This window comes from Saccopteryx bilineata, chromosome 4 (assembly GCF_036850765.1).
Source record: "Saccopteryx bilineata isolate mSacBil1 chromosome 4, mSacBil1_pri_phased_curated, whole genome shotgun sequence".
In the NCBI taxonomy this organism is placed as follows: Eukaryota; Metazoa; Chordata; class Mammalia; order Chiroptera; family Emballonuridae; genus Saccopteryx; species Saccopteryx bilineata.
In genome coordinates, this window is record NC_089493.1 from 290,494,696 (window position 1) to 290,517,849 (window position 23,154).

The 23,154-nt window shown below is 55.6% G+C and overlaps 1 protein-coding gene across 6 annotated transcripts in view; it reads left to right on the forward strand.

Moving 5' to 3' along the window:
- KATNIP (katanin interacting protein) overlaps positions 1-23,154 on the forward strand; it is a 190,532-nt gene that overhangs the window by 128,681 nt on the left and 38,697 nt on the right. For all 6 annotated transcript variants that reach the window (XM_066275499.1, XM_066275496.1, XM_066275494.1 and 3 more), the window contains 2 exons: positions 3,307-3,522; positions 15,950-16,087. In XM_066275499.1, coding sequence (XP_066131596.1) covers positions 3,307-3,522; positions 15,950-16,087 — 354 coding nt within the window. The remainder of the gene's footprint in view (positions 1-3,306; positions 3,523-15,949; positions 16,088-23,154) is intronic.

A 23,154-nucleotide genomic window follows, 5' to 3' on the forward strand; every position in this document is an offset into this window, starting at 1 on the left:
CAAATGAGAGCGACCCGCATGTCCCGTTGCATACCCGAGTTCGTAAATTATTTTGACGGTGACCTCTAGTGCAGGCAAGGTGACGGCAACACCGGCGGCGATGTAAATGGGCCGGGCGCTCTTGGAAAGCAGAAAGCCTGGACTTAGGAGGAGTTTAGAATGCTTCTGTCTTCCAGCCTGGTAATCCCCCGTCCTTACCCTAAGGAAATCACTTAACAGGGATAAGAAGCCACGGGCACAAAGGTGTCCGCTGCCGAATTATATTGGAAGTAGAGAAAAATGAAGGAAAGACCCAGGAATAATAACATCAACATCTCATGCTAATGGAGCTAATCAGGAAAGTATGATATGTCAGCATGTTACAATCGTATAAAAGGGTGGAAATCATTGTTGGGAGCTTATGCAGATAGAATATGTTAAGGCTACAGGGTAACAGCAAGAGGCGACGTTAACCTCCATCTAGCCCAACACGATTGCAAAGAGACGGTGCCAGTATGCCCGACGGAGCCCCGGCACGTGCTGTGACAGGCAGGCGCCTCGGGGCGCCAGGTGGGGGGCGGTTCTTTCTTCCGTGTCACCAGGTGTGTGTCCCTGCACGTCCTTCCCACCCCTTCCTCTGCCCACGCCTTTCTAAGTGTGGTGGGACTTGAGTCACATTAAAAATAGTCTGGGGTGACCGAGTCTCCTTAAATTATAGGAGACATGATTTACACAACAAAGAGAAGGAAAATGACAGTCTGTGATAAATGCCACAGGTGGGATCAGGCAGGTTGATGCAGCGGCTCACACTGTGTCCCCCGCTCCCACACACGGCCCCAGCTCTGCTCTGGCCCTGTGACCCCCTGACCGCTGGAGCGCCTCCCTGCTCTGGCCCTCACCCTCAGACCCTGCAGTCAGGAGAGAAAAGCACCCCCCCCCCCGGCCAAGATCCAGGGTTGGGCCCTGGCCGGTTGGCTCAGTGGTAGAGCATCGGCCTGGCGTGCGTAAGTCCTGGGTTCGATTCCCAGCCAGGGCACACAGGAGAGGCGCCCATCTACCTTTCCACCCCGCCCCCTCTCCTTCCTCTCTGTCTCTCTCTTCCCCTCCCGTAGCCAAGGCTCCATTGGAGCAAAGATGGCCCGGGCGCTGGGGATGGCTCCTTGGCCTCTGCCCCAGGTGCTAGAGTGGCTCTGGTTGCAACAGAGCGACGCCCCGGAGGGGCAGAGCTTCGCCCCCTGGTGGGCAGAGCGTCGCCCCCTGGTGGGCATGCCGGGTGGATCCCGGTCGGGCGCATGCGGGAGTCTGTCTGACTGTCTCTCCCCGTTTCCAGCTTCAGAAAAATACAAAAAATAAAATAAAATAAGATCCAGGGTTGGGTCGCATACCCACCAATGAGCCACTTGTCCAGTGGTCCAGGGGACAGGACACACCGATTCCTTGGACCAGTCAGGCTCCTCCTGAGGGTGAGAAGGGGTCCATCCTGTATCTCATGGCTGAGGAAAGAGAAGGGGTAACTTCCCCCGAGGAAGGTCTGGTGTCCTGGGGAGGGAGCAGCAGTGGACGCCAGGGACAGGAGCCAGCCTCCTGACAGGTGTTTGCCCGGATCTATCCCCTCGAGGGACCCATGCCCAGTAATTCAGAAGCAGGAGTAGCCATGGAGCTGCGACACTGACAAGTTGTGACACTTCCCCAGTGAACAGACCCTCCAGCTTTCTCATTTAGGAACTGTGCTGTGGGAACTTGCAGGCTTTAGATTGCACTGGGTGTGAGGTCCAGCAGCCCCCTTGCAAGGCAGCGCGCCTCCCACCCAGCCCGCCTGCCTTGGCCGACGGGTGCGCGGTGCCGCTCCTGCACGGCTCCTGCTCCGCGCACCTGGCGGGGGAACACCCCTCAGGATTGCGAGCTTGTTAACCTCTCGGTCGTGTCCCCCCCTCCCCCTCCCGCTGGACTCAAGCCCCGGGCAGTGGAGGGCTTAGCCAGGGCCTGAGAAGCCCGTGGGGTCTGTCTGTGGGCCAAGCTAATAAAAACAGACTCCGTATTCCTTCTGGGCGCTGTGGGCGTCCCTTCCTGTCCCCATCCCCATCCCTATCGCGTGGCAATCAAGGCTCCTCCAAACACATGCTGAGAGCCAGAGCACGTGTTGCTGGCTATTAATTAAAAAAATAAGCAGGGAACATTGACTATTCATTTGCTCAGCCCCCTGCTCACAGAACCATTGCAGATTACCAGTGCTAATGAACGGAGGGCAAGGGAGCGCGCCATTTTACGAGCGACTGATCGTGGCTTCCAGCACTGCAGCCGGGGCCCAGGGTGACCACTTAGTGATGGCATTCACGCAGCCTCTCGGACCCAACCGCCTGCCCACGAAGGAGGCAGGCTTTAAAACCAACGAAGGAGAGAAACGGGAGGGAACGGGCACTTACGGAGTGCCCGCAGGGGCCAGGGCTCGAGACAGGGCCCGCTCCGTGACAGGATTGTCAGATGGATGGTGTCATCTCGTATTCCTCAGCTAGACTGCGAAAGGGCAAGTGACTTGTCCAGGGGCCTGTGTTATTCTTTGGGGCCAGCCAGAACAAAATCCCACAGTCCGGCGGCCTAAACAAGAGATTCCGTTTCCTCACACTTCTGGAGGCTGGGAGTCCAGGGTGAAGGGGTCAGCAGCTCTGCTTTCTCCTGAAGCCTCTCGCCGCGGCTTGCAGATGGCCGCCCGCCTTTCCTCTGTCCTCACACGGCCTTTTCTCCGCGTGTGTGCGTCCCTGGTGTCTCTCCACGTGTCCAAATTTCCTCCTGTGAGAACACCGGTCAGAATGGATTAGGGCTCACTCTAACGGCCACATTTTAACTTAATTGCCTTTTTAAAGACCCTATCTCCAAATACAGTTACATTTTGAGGTCCTGGGGTTAGGGCTTCAGCATGAATTTTGGGTGTGTGGGGAGGGGGACATAATTCAGCCCATACCACCTGCCCAGTCCATCAGAAGCTGTGACACGCCTGCAGGACATGAACACGTGGCGGCGGGGAGGAGGCGTGCACGCACGGTATTCAGACAGAACCCGATGCCTTTTAAACATTTTTTGTTATTTGCAAACTCTCGCAGGAAACACTGTGTACCAGAGTACACAGACGCTGTGTTTCCTCCCGTCGTTACAAGTAGGAGCTCATTTAATCTGCATAATAACCACATGCATCAGGCGCTCTTCTCGTTCTCAATGTGTACACTGTGTACACGGGGAAGCAAGGCACCGAGGTGAAGTAGCTTGTTCAGTGACGGAGCTGAACCTGTCCCCTCATTTTAACCTCTTGGCATTCTGTTTCTCTCCTGTAAGGACAAACTGAGGATGGAGGCAGAGGGCGTGAAGGAAGCCGTCTACGTGACCATGGAAATCCTGTCCAACTGGGGCGACCCGTCGTGGGTGGGCCTCACAGAAGTCGAGTTCTTTGACCTGAACGACACCAAGCTTTACGTGTCACCTCATGACGTGGATATCCGTAACACAGACACGCCCGGGGACCTGGGCCGCCTGGTCAACAGGAACTTAGCTGTAAGTGGAGGCGGCGCTGGAGTGGGTCGTGGCCTTGTGTTCTGGTGTATTCTCTCTGCCCGGGATAAGTCCCTGGTAAGGGTGTGGGTGTGAGGAGGGGGAGGAGAATGCAGCCTTCCGTCATCTGTGTGGGCCACGGGAGGGGGGCCTGGGAAAGGGTGCAGGGAGAGGCCTTCAGACCATCCCCCGAGCCCTCTCCCAGCCCCCGCTCTGCGGATTTTTCTCAGGAGCGGGGCACAAGAAGGAGCCAGTTCACCCCTTTTCCTCCATCTTGCAGTTTATCCCAGTTTACCACCAAACATGGGACCCCGGGGTCATTGAGGTCGCGACACTTTTGTTTTGTCAGTGAAGAAACTAAGGCTTCAAGAAGGGCTTTGGCTTAGCCCATGTCACACAGCAGGACGGTGGTGGGGCCCTGTGCACACCCTGCAGCCTGGCCCAGGGCCCATGCCTGCTCCCCCCCGGCCCCTCAAGGTCCTGCTGCCCTAAGGCACAGAGTGCACACCCTGCAGCCTGGCCCAGGGCCCATGCCTGCCCCCCCACCCCCTCGGGGTCCTGCTTCCCTAAGGCACAGAGTGCGTGCCCAACAAGCGTGGATGTCCCTTCTCTTTATAGATCTAGCAAGATTTAAAGCAAATAAACAAAAAGACACTGGCACGGTCTCTTCCTGACACTGCAAGTGGGACGCCAGAGCCCATGAGCTGACCTGAGGCAGAATGCCCAGCGGCGCCTGTTCCTGTGCTGCCCAGCACCCTCCTCTCGGAGTGGCCAGCGAGACTGGGGGCCGGCTGGGCAGGGACAGGGGCCGGAGGAAGGAGGGAGGCTTTCCCAGAGTGCTCTCGTGTACCTTTTAAATGTCCTTCCACGTGCACGTGAAGAAGTGTCGTGTAGTCCTTGCCGGTGCCAGGCACGGGCGTGTAACCCAGCTTGTCCCCAACAGGGCACAGGCTCGAGGAGCAGGAAGGCCTGGGTTCAGAGCTCACCACCTTCAGCTTCTTGACCATGGGCAGCTCACTGCACCTCTAGTTTCCTCATCCATAAAGTGGGGATAATAATAATACTTACCTGGTGCAATGCCGTGAGGATCAAATGTGTGGCTGGCTCTTCCCGAGGCTCCAGAAACCAGCCGTTATTGTTTTTATTGTTATTATCATTAATAGTATTAAGACCACTACAAAGCAGACATTACGATTCCCATTTTAAAGGAAAGGAAACAAGAAAGGGGGTTTTGAAATCCCCAGTTCTAGAGGCCCAGGGTCTGGCCTTGGGCGACTTACCTGCCTCCGCTGAGCCAGGCTTTCTGTCCCCGTGGGATGGGAGGGCGGGGTGTGGGCATTCCATTTTGATTCCTAATTTCCAGTAACAGAAACGGAGTCTGGCTCACTTTAGAAAATATTTTAAAGAAAAACTTATTGCATGTGTTTTGAGCAGCTTGTAATAGTCGCTGTCACCCGGGCTGGATGAGGACAGGCCCACGGTCACGGTGGGGCCCAGGCAGCATTCTGGGATGTGTGTGCACAGAGGGTGCTGCGGTCTCCTTTTTGGAGAGAGGGGCAGTGTGTTCTTGGCTGATGAGTTGGTTTGCCATCCGGTCACTCTGCTGGAGGGAAGGTGATTGAGGAAGCTGGCAGGAGGCTTGCCACCTTGGTGCCAATGCAACCAAGAAGCCCCCAGGTGGGGAGGAAATTCTCCCTGAAGAATCCAGGGTTGTTACTGAAAGAAAAGTGGGACAGAGGCCGACACGTGCCCACAGGGCTGGACTGCAGCAGCTCTGCGGGGCTCAACCTGGAAAGGACGGCCCGGCAGGTCACCGCCACGTGGGGGCTCTGGCCTCACAGCCCAGGCTCTGCTTCCTGCTCCGCGTCCGCAGGCTCCCGTGTCTGCTGCTGGGGTTCGGGCCGCGCCCGCCCTGCCATCCCTCTTTCCACCGCCCCCGCCCCCGCCCTGCACAAAGCAGTGCCATTTTGGGAGCTTGCTGTACAGAACAGAGCATCCCAGGGCCTATAAAAAGCATCACTGGATTTGATGGGGACCAATTCTGATGATTACTCTCCCTTCCTCTCTGTTTAGCAGAGGCTGATGAGCTTTGCCATGTGATCACAGTGAGAACTTTGGCCCATGGTTTTTATGGATTTGGGGTTTGTTTAGTTCTGGCCCTGAATTCTGGCCCAGCCGTCTCACCGTGGGCTGTTGGATCTCTGGGTTAGCTATGGGTGGGCTGGATTCTCCCTGCTGCCCTGGCCTGTGGTCTCCTCAATATCGTCCTGTGTGCCAGGCCCAGGGCCACCAGAACACACCGCTTCATGAACCATCCAGTTTCCCTGTGGTTTCCTAACGCCTCGCAGTGCGCAGTGCGCCAGCCAGGGCCTCAGACTTCCCTCATTTAATCCTCATGTGGACCGGGGATTATTCTCCACATTTGATACACGAGAAAACCAAGTCTCAGGGAAGACAAGTGACGTGCCCCAGGCCACACTGCGATGGAGTGGTGGAGCCAGCTGAAAGCCGGACAGAAGGGAACTGGACGCGAGTCTGAGCTCAGGAGAGAGGCCGCTTGAATGGAGCGTGTCGGGGGCGTGCTGGGGGCGTGCCGGAAGATGTGGGCACCACTTAGGGGGCGTGCCGGCGGCGTGCCGGAAGATGTGGGCACCACTTCGGGGCGTGCCAGGGGCGTGCTGGAAGATGTGGGCACCACGTCGGGGGTGTGCCAGAAGATGTGGGCACCACTTCGGGGCGTGCCAAGGGCGTGCTGGAAGATGTGGGCACCACGTCGGGGGTGTGCCAGAAGATGTGGGCACCACTTCGGGGCGTGCCAAGGGCGTGCTGGAAGATGTGGGCACCATGTCGGGGGCGTGCCGGAAGATGTGGGCACCACGCCGGCGGCGTGCCGGAAGATGTGGGCACCACTTCGGGGGTGTGCCAGGGGCGTGCTGGAAGATGTGGGCACCACTTCGGGGCGTGCCAGGGGCGTGCTGGAAGATGTGGGCACCACTTCGGGGTGTGCCAGGGGCGTGCTGGAAGATGTGGGCACCACGTCGGGGGTGTGCCAGGGGCGTGCTGGAAGATGTGGGCACCACTTCGGGGCGTGCCAGGGGTGTGCTGGAAGATGTGGGCACCATGTCGGGGGCGTGCCGGAAGATGTGGGCACCACGTCGGGGGCGTGCCAAGGGCGTGCTGGAAGATGTGGGCACCACGTCGGGGCGTGCCAGGGGTGTGCCAGAAGATGTGGGCACCACTTCGGGGTGTGCCAGGGGCGTGCTGGAAGATGTGGGCACCACGTCGGGGCTTGCCAGGGGCGTTCTGGAAGATGTGGGCACCATGTCGGGGGCGTGCCGGAAGATGTGGGCACCACGCCGGCGGCGTGCCGGAAGATGTGGGCACCACGTCGGGCTGAAGCCTGCTCGCTTCCTCCCCGCATCATCTCCTATGGCCTCCCCAGACCCAAGAAGCCTCCAGATTTGTACACCCAGACCTGTCTGCTCCTCGGAGTCCCTGACTGAAAGGGTAACTTCCTGCTTGACACCTCTTCTTGAGTAAATCAGACTTCGGAGGTCTGTAACCTAAGATTTGGCTCCCTGGCCTGCACCCCATCACTTCTTCCTCCAGCACCCCCACACGGTGCACAGCTGCCCGAGCCTCCTCTGAGAGCCTTCCTGGGCTGTCCCCCTCCTCTGGCACCCAGCAGACCTCAGTCAGACTTCAGCCCAGATATTGCTGTGTCAGCAAGACCTCCCTGACCCCCCAATCTGGAGGAGTCCTGTCCGCCCCTCGCCCCAGTCTCCATCACGTCTCCCTTTCTTATTTTCTTCAGAGCACTTCTCACTGCAAGAAATGACCTTGCTCACCTGTCCGTTACCGTCTTGCTCACGAATCTGTATGTTCTTGCCTGTCCTCTCCACACTGTCCCTGGTACATGAAAGTGCACTATACAGTTTTCTTTCTTTGTTTGTTTTTACAGAGACAGAGAGAGTCAGAGAGAGGGATAGACAGGGACAAATAGACAGGAACGGAGAGATGAGAAGCATCAATCATTAGTTTTTTGTTGCACATTGCAACACTTTAGTTCATTGATTGCTTTCTCATATGTGCCTTGACCGCGGGCCTTCAGCAGACCGAGTAACCCCTTGCTCAGGCCAGTGACCTTGGGTCCAAGCTGGTGAGCTTTTGCTCAAACCAGATGAGCCCACGCTCAAGCTGGCGACCTCGGGGTCTCGAACCTGGGTCCTCGTCATCCCAGTCCGATGCTCTATCCACTGCGCCACTGCCTGGTCAGGCGCACTATACAGTTTTTGAACTTTTTATTTGGAAATAATTATAGACTCACAGAAAATTGTTAAAAAAAAGTAGTGCAGAAAATAGAAGAACAATAGAGAAAACTTGGTGAAATCAAAGGTGGTTTTTTGAAAGGGTCAAAATAACAACCCTTTAGCTCAACTGAGCAAGAAAAAAAAGGAGAAAGATTCAAATCACTAAATTCAGGAATGAAAGAGGGGCCATTACTACAGACATTCCAGAAATAAACATGATTAAAGGGAATATTATGAATAATTCTATGCTGACAAAACAGATTCTTGTAGATGAAATAGACAAATTCCTAGAAAGACACAGATTCCAAAACTGACTCAGGAAGAAATAGAAAATCTGAATAGACTTATAGCAAGTAAAGCGATTGAATTAGTTATCAAAAAGCTTTCCACAAAGGAAAACCCAGTACCAGATGGACTTTACTGGTGAATCCTACTAACTATTTAAAGAATTAACACCAATTCTTCACATATTCTTCTAAAATACAGAAGAGGAGGGACTACTTCCCAGCTTATTCAATGAGGCCAGTATTTCCCTGATACCAAGAGCAGACAAAGATATCACAGGAAAATTGTAGACCAACATCCCCCGTGCAGAAAAATCTAATACCCTCAACAAAACACTAGCAAACTGAGTCTGGCAGTGTAAAACATACTTATACCTCAAGACCTGGTGGGGTTTATTCCAGGAATGCAAGGTTTTTCAACATAAAAAACATAATCAATATGATATTAATAGAATAAAGGAGAACATAACCACATTACATCTTAATAGACACAGAAAAAGCCTTTGACCAAACTCAATACCCTTTCATGATAAAAAGAGCAAGCCAAGGACAGAAATAACCTCAACCTAACAGACGGCATCTAGGAACACCCCCAGCCAACAGCATGGGTAATGGTGAAAGACTGAAATCCCCCCCACCCCAACGCCCAGAGCAGGAGCAATGGAAAATCCTCAAGGATCCACAAAAATTGTTGGTCAAGCTAAAATTAAGTTCAGCAAGTTTACAGGATAAAAGATCAATATACAGAAATCAATTGTATATCTGTACACTAGCAATGAAGAGTCTAAAAAGCATTTTAAGAAAAACAATTGTGTTATATTATCAAAAAAGCATAAAATATTTAAGGATAAATTTCACCAACAAAGTGCAAGACTTCTACACTGAAAAGTACAAAATATTATTGAGGGAAATTAAAGACCTAAATAAATGAAAAGACATCTGGGTTCATAGATTGGAAAAATTAACAGTGTTAAAATGGCAATGCTTCCCAAATTATCTACAGAGTCAGTGCAACCCTATCAAAATTCTGCCTGCCTTTTTTGTGGAAATTAACCAGCTGATCCTAAAATGTATGTGGAAATTCAGAGGATCCAGAATAGCCAAAACAACACTGGAAAAGAACAGTTGAAGGGCTTGCACTTTCCAATTTCAAAACTACCAAGTTACAGTGATCAAGATTGTGTGGTACTGGCGTAAGGATGGATATGAGCCAGTGAAACAGAATTGAGAGTCCAGAAATAAATGTACACGTCTATAGTCAGTTGATTTTTCTTCTCTTTTTTTATTCAGTGAGAGGAGGGGAGGCAGACTCCTTCATGCACCCCAACAAGGATCCACCTGGCAAGCCCACTGGGGGACCATGCTCTGCCCATCTGGGCATTGCTCTGTTGCTCAGCAACTGAGCTCTTCTTAATGCTTGAGGTGGAGGCCATGGAGCCATCCTCAGTGCCTGGGGCCAACTCGTTCCAATCAAACCATGGCTACAGGGGGGGAAGAGAGAGAGAGTGATAGAGAGAAGTGAGAGGAGGAGGGATAGAGAAACAGATTGGTGTTTCTCCTGTGTGCCCTGACTGGGAATCGAACCCAGGACATCCACACACCAGGCTGACGCTCTACCATTGAGCCAGTTGTCCAGGGCTGGTTTTTCAACAGGATGCCAGGACCACTCAATGAGTTAGGAATGGTTTTTTCAACAGGTGGTGGTGGGACAACTGGATTTCCATATGTAAAAAAGAATGAGGTTGGGCCCCTACCTCACACCATGTGCAAAAGCTAATTCAGGGGACCAAAGACCTTAAATATAAGACTGAAACCATAAAACTCTTAGAGGAAAACATAGGTGTAAATCTTCATAGCTTTGGATTTGTCAGTGGAGTCTTAGATACGCCACCCAAAGAACAAGCAACAAAAGAAAAAAAAATAGATAAATCAGACTTCATCAAAATTAAAAACATTTTTGCTTCAAAAGATACTATCAAGAAAGTGGAAAGACAGCCTACCAAACGAGGGAAAGTATTTTCAAATTATAGATCTGATAACAGTCTAGTATCCAGGATATGTAAAAAAAAAAAAAGAAAGAAACTCTTAAACTCAACAACGAAAAGATGACAACCCAGTTAAAATATGGCCAAAGTACTCTGAATAGGCATTTAACTAGAGAAAATACGCAGATAGCCAACAAGCACACGAGAAGATGCTCCACATCATTAGTCCTTAGGGAAATGCAAATCAAAGCCACAAAGATACACCACTTCACACACACTAGGATGGCTATAATTTTTTTTTAAAAGAGAAAGGAAGACAAGTATTGGTGAGCATGTAGAAAAAAATTGGAACCTTCATACCTTGTTGGTGAGAAGGTAAAAGGAAGGGACAGCCGCCGGGGAGGATGGTTGGGCAGTTCCTCAGAGGGTTAATGCAGTGTTCCCATGCGACCTGGCAACACTCCCAGATCTCTGTACCTAAGAGCATTGAGAACACCTTCACACAAAGTCCTGTACACAGATGTTCACAGCAGCATTATTCACAATAGCCAAAAGGTAGAAACAACCCAAATATCCACCAACTGGTGAATGGATGAAGAAAATCTGGTGTGTGCCTACAATGGAATATTATTCAACCATGAAGAGGAGTGAAGTTTTGCCGCGTGCTACAACGTGGAGGAGCCTGGAAAACATCATGCAGATGAAAGAAGCCAATCGCAGAAGGCCACAGATTGTATGATTCCATTCACAGGAAATGTCCGGCATAGGGAAGGCCAGAGAGACAGAATGTAGATTAGTGGTCGCCATGGCTGAGAGGAGGCAGGAATGGGGCGTGGCTGCTCAAGCGGCAGGCTGTCTTTTGGGGTGATAAAACATGCTGGAAGGAGATGGTGGTGAGGGTTGCACGACCTTGTGAAAATACAAAAAAACCCCAAGACTACTGAATTGTATACATACTTTGACATGGTGACTTTATATATGTGAATCATGTCTCAAGTTTTAGAAAAGCATAGAAAGGTCCCACGTGCCCTTGGCTAACTTCCCCAGAGGTAGCATCCTCTGTAAGCATAGCGCATCATCAACCCGGAAACTGACATTGGGATAGCGTGCAGACCTTCACCTACTCATTTGTGTGCATGTGTATGTGCACGTCCTGTGCAGTTCTGCTGCGTGTAGATTTGTAGCACCACCACCACCACCACCACACTGAGATGCAGCACAGCCCGTCACCACAAAGGAACTCCCCCTGCAACCCTCCATCGTCACACCTCCCCGCACCCGTCCCTGACACTGGTGACCACTGATCTGCCCTCTACGTCTTTGTTATTTTGAGAATGCTATAGAAATGGAATCATACTGTATTGTAACCTTTCTGAGACTGACTTTTTCACTCAGCATAATGCCCTTGACATCTGTCCAAATTGTTGTGTGTATCAGTAGTTTCTTCCTGTTTTTTTTTTTCTCGTTTTTTTTTTTGTTTGTTTGTTTGTTTTCATTTTTCTGAAGCTGGAAACAGGGAGAGACAGTCAGACAGACTCCCGCATGCGCCCGACCGGGATCCACCCGGCACGCCCACCATGGGGCGACGCTCTGCCCACCAGGGGGCGATGCTCTGCCCATCCTGGGCGTCGCCATGTTGCGACCAGAGCCACTCTAGCGCCTGGGGCAGAGGCCACAGAGCCATCCCCAGCGCCCGGGCCATCTTTGCTCCAATGGAGCCTTGGCTGCGGGAGGGGAAGAGAGAGACAGAGAGGAAAGCGCGGCGGAGGGGTGGAGAAGCAAATGTGCGCTTCTCCTGTGTGCCCTGGCCGGGAATCGAACTTCTTCCTGTTTTATTGTAATGATTTATAAGACTGGGCCTCCTTCTGAGGGCAGACCAGCATCTCCCTGAGGGTGGGTGGATCTGTGTTAGGTCAATGCTGGAAGAGAAAAAGCACCTTTGTTGAGGAGTTAGAAAATGACCTCCTCGGGGAGGCCTTCCTCGACCATCCATTTAAAAATAACCCTTCTGTTGGCCATGAATAATTCTTGCTTGTTTTCTTTTTTTTAAATTTCTTCTGAAGCTGGAAACGGGGAGAGACAGTCAGACAGACTCCCGCATGCGCCCGGCCGGGATCCACCCGGCACGCCCACCAGGGGCAACGCTCTGCCCACCAGGGGGCGATGCTCTGCCCCTCCGGGGCATCGCTCTGCCGTGACCAGAGCCACTCTAGCGCCTGGGGCAGAGGCCAAGGAGCCATCCCCAGCGCCCGGGCCATCCTTGCTCCAATGGAGCCTTGGCTGCGGGAGGGGAAGAGAGAGACAGAGAGGAAGCAGGGGGTGGGGGTGGAGAAGCAAATGGGCGCTTCTCCTATGTGCCCTGGCCAGGAATCGAACCCGGGTCCCCCGCACGCCAGGCCGACGCTCTACCGCTGAGCCAACCGGCCAGGGCCTATTCTTGCTTGTTTTCATCATCAAATGCATCCCTGCTTGATTTGTTTTTTCCTTGGTGTTCATACTCGTTAGTCTCCCCCGCATCTACCTCAGTGCCTGCTGCACATGGTGGACCCAGGTCTGCTAGCCGCGTGCTTGGCGGACCCGGGTCTGCTGGCCGCATGCGCGGTAGGCCTGCCCGTGCCGCCCTCAGCCCCTTGCTCTTCCCCCTTCGGTGCACGCAACCTGCCCTGCCCTTCAAACCACCAGGCCTGACGTTTCTCCAGCAAAGGAATGTTTCTGGGCCCACTCTGCCTCCCACGCAGCAGGTGCAAACTCGCCAGGAAGAGCCCGTTTGAGAAAGAGCACCCGGCCTTGTCCTGTGGGCGGAGTCTCTCTAAGGCAGCAACCTCCACGCCGGCTCCCGGATTCCCACGGGGGTGACTGGTGGGCTGCCCTGCCCCTCTCTCTCCCCCATGCTGCTGCATTTCCTTCGCTGTCGAATGGACTCCTTCCACTAGAATGCTTCCGTAGAGAGAGAGAATCGATGAGTTACACCTGGGTGTAACCCTCACTGCACCGCGTGGGCAGCCTGCCCGCCCTGCTGCGCTCTGGTCTTCCTTCCGTGACCAGGTGTCAGGGCTGGCTCGCCTGCCAGGGCTGTGACAGCAGGGGCAGCGCGCGGGGACCCCGTTCTGTGCCGCCGTCCTTCCTACCTCCAGTGATGGGCGGGTGCGCAGCCAGCCGCAGTGCCGGGGCCACCGGCGGCACCCGGGCTTGGGTCAGCCCGCAGCAGCTGCCCGTCAGCCTTGCTCTCGGGGGCTCGTCCGTGAAAAGGAGACTTCAGAAGGCTCCCGGTTGCTAACGCCGCCCTGAGTTCTCTATAGATTTTGTTCCTGGACTTTGAACACTGTGATTCCCACTTAGGCCTCCTGCTGTTCCTCCTGCTGACAGAAGCGAGAAGGGAAATCATTACAGCCCTCTCCCCAGTGTCCAGGGGGCGGCCTCCAGTCTTTGCCTTTTCCAGGCAGCCACAGGGACCCATTGGAGGTCCCGCGTCGGTGAAGGCCTGAGCCGCCCCTGCGGGTTCTGAGAGGTGACAGTGTGCCCCCTCGCAGATGCCCAGAGCTCCAGAGGCTCTGCAGAGCCTGAGAGACGCGCCAGAATAAGCAGAACCCCTTGAACTCGTCCCTCCCCCGTAACAAAGCAACCTCCTCCCCCTGAAAAGCACTGTTGTCACTGGAACAAGCTGCCTTTGTTCTTCCTGCAGCTGGAGCCTGGGCCTCCGTCCCCTGGGGGCTGGCAGGACCCCAGAGCCGGCCAGTCTCCTCCCTCCCTGACACTGCCATTCAGCAGGCACGGCCCTGGTGACAAGTCTGTTGAGACATTCTCAAATACGGGGTGATGATCCTATTTAATAAGAGGGACAACCTCAGTCAGTGCCAGAGATGCGGTGGTTGCTTATGGGCACATGGGACTTGCAACTGTTCAGTCCCTAAGCCCTAAGCAGAGACCCTGAGCTCACATGTCCACAGGGGCCAGGCAGAGGCATAACGAGGGAAGGGAGCCGAGAGTACGGCGATAGGGAGTGGTGGGGACTGGGGCACCAGAGAGCACCCCCTGTGGATGTCAGGGACCCCATGCTTCCAAGTCTGCAGAAGAGCCAGGAATCCAGCTGGGAGGAGGGGAATTCTCCCCATCTTGAAGTGTTGGCAGTGAATTTGGCATTTTTTCTTTCTTTCTTTTCTTTTTTTTTTTAAAGAACATTCATGAGCCAAACAAAATAGCTGTGCAGGGCAGATTCAGTTTACAGTCTTTTTAAAGTCTCAGTAAGAGGACAGCTATTAGGAGATAAATTGCACTTATCCATTTATTCATTCAACAAAGCGTGTCTGACATTTATCATGTGCCGAGGAATTGTGCTGAATGCTGAGGGTTCTAGAATGAACCTGACACGGCCGCTTCCCTCCGGGAGCTCCCAGCTCCCAGCTGAGCGTGGGGGTAGAGACCTGGCCCTGAGCACAGGTCGCTGTGGGACACCGAGGGAAACGCTAACCGGGCATTGCAAGGAGAGAGGGGTTGCGTCGAGGGAAGGGTGACAGTGGGGGTGACAGCACTGAACTTCCAGGGGGAGAAGGACAGGAGGCGTGGTGCCCTGAGAGCCCAGCCTGTGCAGAGGCACAGAGGCCGGCCGGTGTGGAGACGTTTGCCAGCAGTCGAGAGCTGGGTCTGGACAGAGGGCGGGAGAGGCATTCGAAGAGACCGGGCGGAGGCCATGAGCTGCGGCAACTCCCCTGATTTGTCTTTCCATCTCTATCCAAAAACACTCATGACAGAATTCTGTTGGTGTGAATGACAGTGAGGCTTTCCTGCCCCCTGCCCCCTGCCAAGGCCACTCTGGCCGGCGAGCTGGCGGAAGCTGTCCCCTGGGGTCCGGAGAGGGACAGAATGACTCCCGCGGCTCAGTGCGGTGGCCCCGTCCCAACAAACGCCTGAGCCAGTTTCTTTCTTTTCTATTTTATGTCTTAAAATTTAACGAGGTTTTACAGAAGGACATCGGAAACTGTTTTCCAGGTTTATCAGGTAGGGCGAGCAGTGGGGGTGACAGCACTGAGTTTCCAGGGGGAGAAGGACAGGAGGAGTGGAAACAGTTTATCAGATAGGGCGAGCGGGGGCTCTCCTCCCGTCCTTCCCTGTGGGGCCCCGCGGCCCCCAGAGCCTTCCTCAGAGCCGATTAAAATCAAGCCCGCCGCATTTCAAACTCAGTCTGGGTGGCGGAGGTAAAGGGCCAGAGTGGCAGCTTTAAACCAGGGACGAGGGTCAGTCCCCACGGGGTGAGACTGAAGACCGTCTCCCCACCCCAGGTTACGTGGGGAAGGGCGCCGGCCGCCTGCCCTCGGCCCTCTCTGGGTTTGAATGGGGGAGAGTCCCTGCTGGTGTGCTGTGGGGAGAAGCAGCCGGGTCCTGACACCCCCCCCCCCCGTCCTGTGTCTTAGGGCAACCAGGACTGCTCCCCGTGGATGTGCCCCTTCCGCCGGCCGCCTGCCCTCGGCCCTCTCTGGGTTTGGATTGGGGAGAGTCCCTGCTGGCGTGCTGTGGGGAGAAGCAGCCGGGTCCTGACCCCCCTCCCCCCGTGTCTCAGGGCAACCAGGACTGCTCCCCGTGGATGTGCCCCTTCCGCCAGCCGCCTGCCCTCGGCCCTCTCTGGGTTTGGATTGGGGAGAGTCCCTGCTGGCGTGCTGTGGGGAGAAGCAGCCGGGTCCTGACCCCCCTCCCCCCGTGTCTCAGGGCAACCAGGACTGCTCCCTGTGGATGTGCCCCTTCCGCCGGCCGCCTGCCCTCGGCCCTCTCTGGGTTTGGATGGGGGAGAGTCCCTGCTGGCGTGCTGTGGGGAGAAGCAGCCAGGTCCTGACACCCCCCCCCCCGTCCTGTGTCTCAGGGCAACCAGGACTGCTCCCCGTGGATGTGCCCCTTCCGCCGGCCGCTCCAGCTCTTCTTTGTCGTCCGCAACGCCCGGCTGCTGCCCACCTTCCGTCTGGCCACGATCAGGGTTTGGAATTACTGGACTGCTGATGGCGTAAGTACCAGGCTCCGATTCTTCCCCAGGCACCTGACTGATGGAAGCACTTAGTGCTGCCTAAGAGCCTCAGCACTGAAATGGCGAAATGGGCACAAGGAGGCCCTGCTGGGCAAGTAAACGCCTGCCGGGGGAATTGCACGGAGCCGGTCAGGGACATCCCTGCTCGGAGGTCTGGGACGCACAATCGGGCCACCCTTTGGGGGAGCTGGAAAAATACTAGCGGAAGCTTGGTAACAGATAAGGAAGCGGACCCACAGAAAGGTTATGTAACGTGTCCCAGGTCACACAGCCAGTGAGGATCGGAACTCCTGCAGTCAGACTCCAGGCCCATTCGCTGAGAGCAGTTCTCAGACCGCAACCCACAATGACTGAGGTGGGATGGGACCATGCTGAACCACAGGGTCCGACTCAGCAGGTCGAGGGCAGCGCCCAGGTGTGCCAGCTCCCTCGTGCATGGGCCCTGCTCTGCTGCTCTGTGCCGTGCGGCCCCTCTGGCTTCAGAACCTGTCCTCTCCCCCCCCCCCCACTACCTGCAGCTGGACCCTCATCCTGTCCTTCTTCTCCATACTGTGTTTCATGTATTCAGCCTGTCATGAGGGCTGCCAGGCTCAACGATCAATTGTCTAAACGCTGGCAGACAAGTAAACGCGGAAGTAGAGCGCAGTGTGGTGAAGTCCTTGAGAAAGCTGAGCCAGGGTACCAAGGGTTTCAAACAAAAGCCCCTGGGGCCCGGCGGGAGCTCAGCGGTGGGGCAGGACGGGAGCCCTCCGCCCGTGTTCTGTGCCCTCTGATGGTAGACATGGGGGTGAAAATTGTTCTACTTCCCTTTCCAATCTGCTATAAGAGAAGCGATAGGACAGGAGAGAGGATACCTGGGACCCTAATCTGAGGGACAGTAGGGCATGGTGGGGAGTGTGGCACACGGGCAAGCACAGGCTGCTTTTGAGCTTCCCCTGACGGCTGCCACGCAGGAACGCCGGCCGCGCTGCTGGGTCTTCCAGGCATCCCCAGGGAGCTGGAAAGCTGGACTCTGCTATGCGTCTTTCTGGTTTGTGAATGTCAGTAGCTAACTTAAAGTCTTTTGAAACCACCGTACAGTTCAAACTAAACTGATCTACGGGCTGGAGCTGGCCTGCCCCCCACCCCTGATAGTAACCCCTGGGGCATGTTGGAGGGGGCCTGCCTCAGGGGAGGTACCTGAAGGAGCACATGCCTCAGCTCTTCACTAACCTCTACGGTCGTTCCGCCTGAAGTCTCTGGCATCTTCCGTCTGGCTCAACTCAAAGTGCCTGCTCCGATTCCCAAAGGACCTAGGTGGTCACTTTCTCTAGGCCGCCAGCCTGACCTTTGCACTGCTCCGGGACCTCATGAGTAGGTCCCATCACCCTGCACATCCCCACAGTACCGTGGGCCTCTTGGGAGCAGGGCCTGCGTCGCCTCCAGCACCCACCGCTCTGTTCGAAGGAGAAGTGCGTGGTTGTCGAGGGAATGAACGCGTCCTTTCCCCGGGAAAGGGGAGGCTGTGGTCTTGGGTTTCTGGTTCCCAGACGAGAGACTGAGAACAGGAGCGTGCGGGCACTTTGCGGTCATGAGCAGGTTACGGGTAGATGTGGGGATCAGCCAGGAGAGTCTGCTTCTCCCCCCTTCCTCTCCTCTCCTCCCCTCCCCCCAGCCCCCCGCCCAGTCTCCCACTCTGCCGGCTGCCTGAGAGACAAGTGTCCCCTGCTCTGGGGCTCTGGACGCCAAGGGGGTCAGGCGCTGTCCTGGTGGGCAGTGTTCACCCACGGCGCTGCTCAGAGAAGTGGCAGAAAGCTTTCTCTGATTTTTATTTTTTGAGTTTTTAAAAATAAATACCTAAAGTTAAATTTTAAGGATGAGTTCAGAGCACTGGAATAAGTGAGGCAGTGTCTGTGAGGGTGTCGGCCTGCCCTTCCCCACGGGCCGGCCCTGGCCCCCGGTGTGCCCAGGGGCTGTCCCCAGACCCCGAAGGCAGCCCCAGCCCTGCATGGCCACAGCGCCCGCCCAGCGTCTCGGGCCGTGTCCTCTCATGCCCGAGTCCGCCGGGGGCTTCCTGGCAGCTGGTCACCGGCATCTTCCGGGAACGGGACGGTGCAGCTGCCCAGGCCGGTGCCCTGTCGCTCGGCCCTGCCGCTGAGTGTGCATCTCGGCCAAGAAAAGCGGATTATTTGTGCCGGATTACCAAGGAGATCAGTCTCATTCCTCTCGGCCGAGGCTGCCTCTTCCGTAACCTGTGCTCAGCCTCCCCTGCGTGCTGAGACCGAGACAGAGGCCGGGACGGCGGGGGTCTGCGGCGAGCTGCAGGGGTTTGCGCCCAGGCCGACGCAGGCTGGAGCGAAGAGGACTGCAGTCCCGCGTGGGGGGCGCCGTCTGGGGCGTGCACGTGTCAGGCCTTGGCCAGGATTTCCCGGGGGCAGAAAGCACAAAAGAATGCGGCTGCAGGTTGGTTTGATTTAATATTCCCCGGAGAATGCTACGACTGCGTATTTTAGCGGAGATCAAATGACAGTTTATAGGAAGTGTCGCTCAGCCTGAGAGACACGGCCGGTTCACGCAGTGCTTTGTATACGGGAATCCAAGGACAGAGAGTTGGAAGCAGGGGCTAATCCAGCACGGCTTGTTGGGACTGTGAGAGGTGCTGGACAGTGTGCTGCCGTAGACCCAGGTGGGCTCTCTGGGCACCTTTCCCCCAGGGAGGTGACTCGGTGGGGGTGAGCTGGCCCAGGGAGAGGGACTTGTGGGGGAAGGAAGGACCGGGAGGCTGGAGGCCGGCACGTGGGAGACAGCCGACAGCTGCCGTGCTGTCCCGGCCGCCTGTCCCCCCGGCGCTGCGGTGCTGGCGGGCGTGAGGCCCTCGGTGACTGTCTGACGTGAGGACAAGTGACTGAGCCGATGCCTCGTCTCCGGGAACCCCCAGCAGATCTGCCGGGCGGGCGGGCGGGTGTTGGCTGTCACCATCCGTAGATGACGGAGCTGGGACTCACATAATGAGACCTCACGGGACAGAGAGACCGTCTCCTCTGCCCACTCTGCTTGGAAATGGCTGCCTGTCTTAAGAAAGATCTGGAACCTTCCTTCTGGTGATCAAGAAGAAGATGCACGATTCAGTCGTGATGTCTGCCTTGGGCTCGGGAGGAGGACGTGGCAATAGGTCTGCTGCAGTCTGTGCTATTCCCCAGATTAAATGACTTGCCCAGCTAGTGAGCTGTGAGTGGAGTAGCTCGGGAAGGATCTGAGGCCTGTTGGCTTTTCTTCGGTTTTCCCAGCACTGCCTCCCCTGCAGAGCCAAGTCTCCCTGTGTAGTGTGTAATAAATAGCCCAGCTCCCCACCATCCATCCGCTTTCCTGTGTAGCAACATATTAGTTACCTGCTCCAGGGCCCCACCCTCAGTAAAACGGGCACCCCATCACCGTCTTCACCCACAACACCACCATCCGGATGCCACCTCCAGCCCAGCCACGGTGGTGAGGGAGGCCGGCCGGACACTCCTGACTCGGGACGTGCTCAGTACGAAGTTTAATGGCGCGAATGAGGTCCCAGCCCATGCGTGCAGACGAGGCCGAGGTTCCGCACGCGGACCAGGCCGAGCCCCTGCGCGTGGACCAGGCGGAGCCATGCTCATGAATAAGGCCAGGCCCTCACAGATGGAGGGTTTACTTTAAAGGACATGCCCTCCGTGTGGAGCTGTTCTGAGGGCTGTGTGGGACCGCGCAGCCTTGCGTTTTTTACACTGGGTGTCCACAGAGATGCGACAACTCCCTGCCCCCTTCCCGGGCTCCCGCTCCGGTGATCCTCAGGCCCGATCGCTCCCAGACACAGCTCGGCTGGCCGGCAGAACGTTGGAAACTTTGCGGGGATGAGCACCATCGGCCTGGACAGGATCCCCCCAGCTCCCCACGACCCCCACCTCTCCCTGTGGTCTCTCCTGTCTCCCTGGCCCCTCTGGGCATTGGAGGGTGCAGCCCTGCCCTAGCCTGCGTCCCTCCCTCTGTCCCTCCTCAGCCTGCCTCCCTGGAGAGAGCAGAGCAGCAGATGGCCGGAGGTCAGGGGGTGCTCCAGACCGTTCATGAAAGGTAGACGAGCCCCCTCTGGAAGCCAGACTTCCCGTTGTGAAAGGCAGGACGCCCGCCTCCCGGCCACGCCGGCCTGGAAGGCCTCCCTCCCACCCTGCCGCCTCTGTAATGAGACCGCTTCTGTCTTGCCAGATGTTTCTATGGCAGTGATGTTGCGGCACTAGTCATTGAAAGCTGCCCCTTCTGTCCTTCTCAAACAGCGATTTCCTGATTAATTCACGTCACGCGCCGGCTCTGTGCCTCTGCTAACAGAGAACAACACATACCTACAAACATATAAAAGAGCGCTTTGAGAATCGCCTCTGCTGACCGTCGCCGAATAGTAGCCTGCGGCCCGCGAGGGGGTGGCTGACTGAGGCCGAGTCCCGTGGGGCGGAGCGCCGGCCTGGAGCTCACGCCCTGAGTGGCCACGGGAGCCTCTGCAGCAGCGACCCGGGCACGGGGAGTTTAGAGCTTACTCACCTCACTTGCAGGAAGGTTTAAGGGGCGAAGAGCAGAGATGGGCACCTCTCGGGTCTCAGACCCCGTTTCCCAAGAGCAGATCAGAAGCCAAAACGAGACAGAAAATGACCTGGGGGGGTGACACCAACAGGTGACCGTGTTTCTGACCAAGTTGTTGTCAGAACGTTGTCATTATTAGAGAGCAGTAAAAATGGGAGAAAAATGTGTCTTGAAGCTTAACTTTGAGTGGAGGGAGGGGACAGTGAGTAATTAAATAACTGATAAGACCAGTTCAGGGGCAAGAAAGGAAGCAAACAGGATGGTGGACTAGAGAGGGGACCGGGTGGGGAGGGGCTGCTGTAGAGAGAGGGTCCAGAGGGTCTCCGTGACGACAGGAAGGAGAGCCAGCCCCGCAGGGACCCGGGAGGAGCATTCCAGGTCACGAGGCAGGACCAGGGAACAGCTATCAGCCAGCCCAGCATGTGGGGAGGAGGAAGAGCGTGATGAGGGCCAGGCTCAGAGAGGTCAGCAGGGGCCAGGTGGGCAGGTCTTACTTGCCATCAGTTCCCAAGAGAGGTGGAATTTATGTGTGGTACAAAATCATTGGAGGGTTTTAAGGAAGGGGCTACCATGACCTGGTTGGTTGTTTTGAAGAGAAAGACTGGCAGCCATAAGAAATGGTGACATTGCCCTGGCCGGTTGGCTTAGTGGTGGAGCATCAGCCTGGCATGTGGAAGTCCCGGGTTCGATTACCGGCCAGGGCACACAGGAGAGGCGCCCATCTGCTTCTCCACCCCTCCCCCCTCCTTCCTCTCTGTCTCTCTCTTCCCCTCCCGCAGCCAAGGCTCCATTGGAGCAAAGATGGCCCGGGCACTGGGGATGGCTCCGTGGCCTCTGCCCCAGGCGCTAGAGTGGCTCTGGTCGCAACAGAGCAACGCCCCGGAGGGGCAGGGCATCGCCCCCTGGTGGGCATGCCGGGTGGATCCCGGTTGGGCGCATGAGGGAGTCTGTCTGACTGCCTCCCCGTTTCCAGCTTCAGAAAAAAATACAAAAAAAAAAAAAAAAGAAGAAAAGGTGACATGTCTCCATTTACGACAGCATGGACGGACCTTGAGAACATTATGCTGAGTGAAATAAGTCAGAAAAAGCGAAGAATTGTATGATTTCATGCACAGGTGGGATATCAAACTGAGACGCACGGACACAGATAACAGTGAGGTGGCTGCGGGAGGGGGACGTGGACCACAGAGGGACAAGTACACGGGAAGGGGAAATGATTTGACTTTAGGTGAGGGACGCACAACACAATCAACAGTTCAGATGCCGTGGAGATGTTCCCCTGAGACCCGTGCTCTCTTGCTGAGCAATGTCACCCCACTGAATTTAATTTCTAAATGAAGAGAAGAGAGCAAGAGAGCGGCCACCACGTAGGAGATGAGGCGTGTGCGTTGGGGCGGGGACGCCAAGACTGCAGAGTGGGAGGAGAGCGACCGGCGAGGAGGTGACGGCGGTGTCTCGCGGTGAGGACCGGGCCTGTGTGAGGAGGCAGCCCCGCACTCAGGGGGAGGAGGCCAGCGCCGGAAGGGGTTTGTCTAGGGCAGGGGTCGTCAGCCTTTTTATACCTACCGCCCACTTTTGTATCTCTGTTAGTAGTAACATTTTCTAGCCGCCCACCGGTTCCACAGTCATGGTGATTTATAAAGTAGGGGAGTAACTTTACTTTATAAAATTAATAAAGCAGAGTGACAGCAAGTTAAAGCATATAGTAATAATTACTTACCAAGTACTTGATGTCTGATTTTCGCTAAGTTTGGCAGAATAAATCTTTATAAAACAACTTACTATAGTTAAATCTATCTTTTTACTTATACTTTGGTTGCTCCACTACCGCCCACCATGAAAGATGGAACACCCACTAGTGGGCGGTAGGGACCAGGTTGACCACCACTGGTTTAGAGGCTAGAGCCACGGGACTTCTGGCAGCCCATCTGTGTGCGTGAGAAAGTGAGAGGAGCTGGGGGGGGGGGGCTCCCGGGTTTTGGGCAACCAATTGAATGCAAAACCGTTCTTAAGACAGGTGAAGACTAGTCTTGGGAAAAGCGAGTGAAGAATTGTTTGGGGCGCGTTAAGGTGGAGGCACCTGATAGCCAAGAAGCGAGGTCACGTGGTCACGAGGGGCTTCGTTGAGAGGTCAGGGATGGCGATTAAAACAACCAGGAGTCAACCACACAAAGATGGTCGTTAGGGCCTTGGGGCTGGATGGGACCACCCAGTAAGACTGCAGGAAACTGGGAGGTCCGGGGTGGAGAAGGAGAAGGAGGAACAGCAAAGGAGCCTGGCAGGCAGCTGAGGCAGGAGGAAGGCGGTTGGTCGCGTGCAGAGCCTGGAGCCGGGGAAGGAGCTGTGCTGAGCAGGAGTAGCCCGCTGCCTGGATACTGCTGGCTGCTGCTCTGTCCGAGGACTGAGAATTTCCCAGTGGATCTGGCCACCTGCTGGACCCCAAAATTGACTGTCCAAACTGGGACACTTTG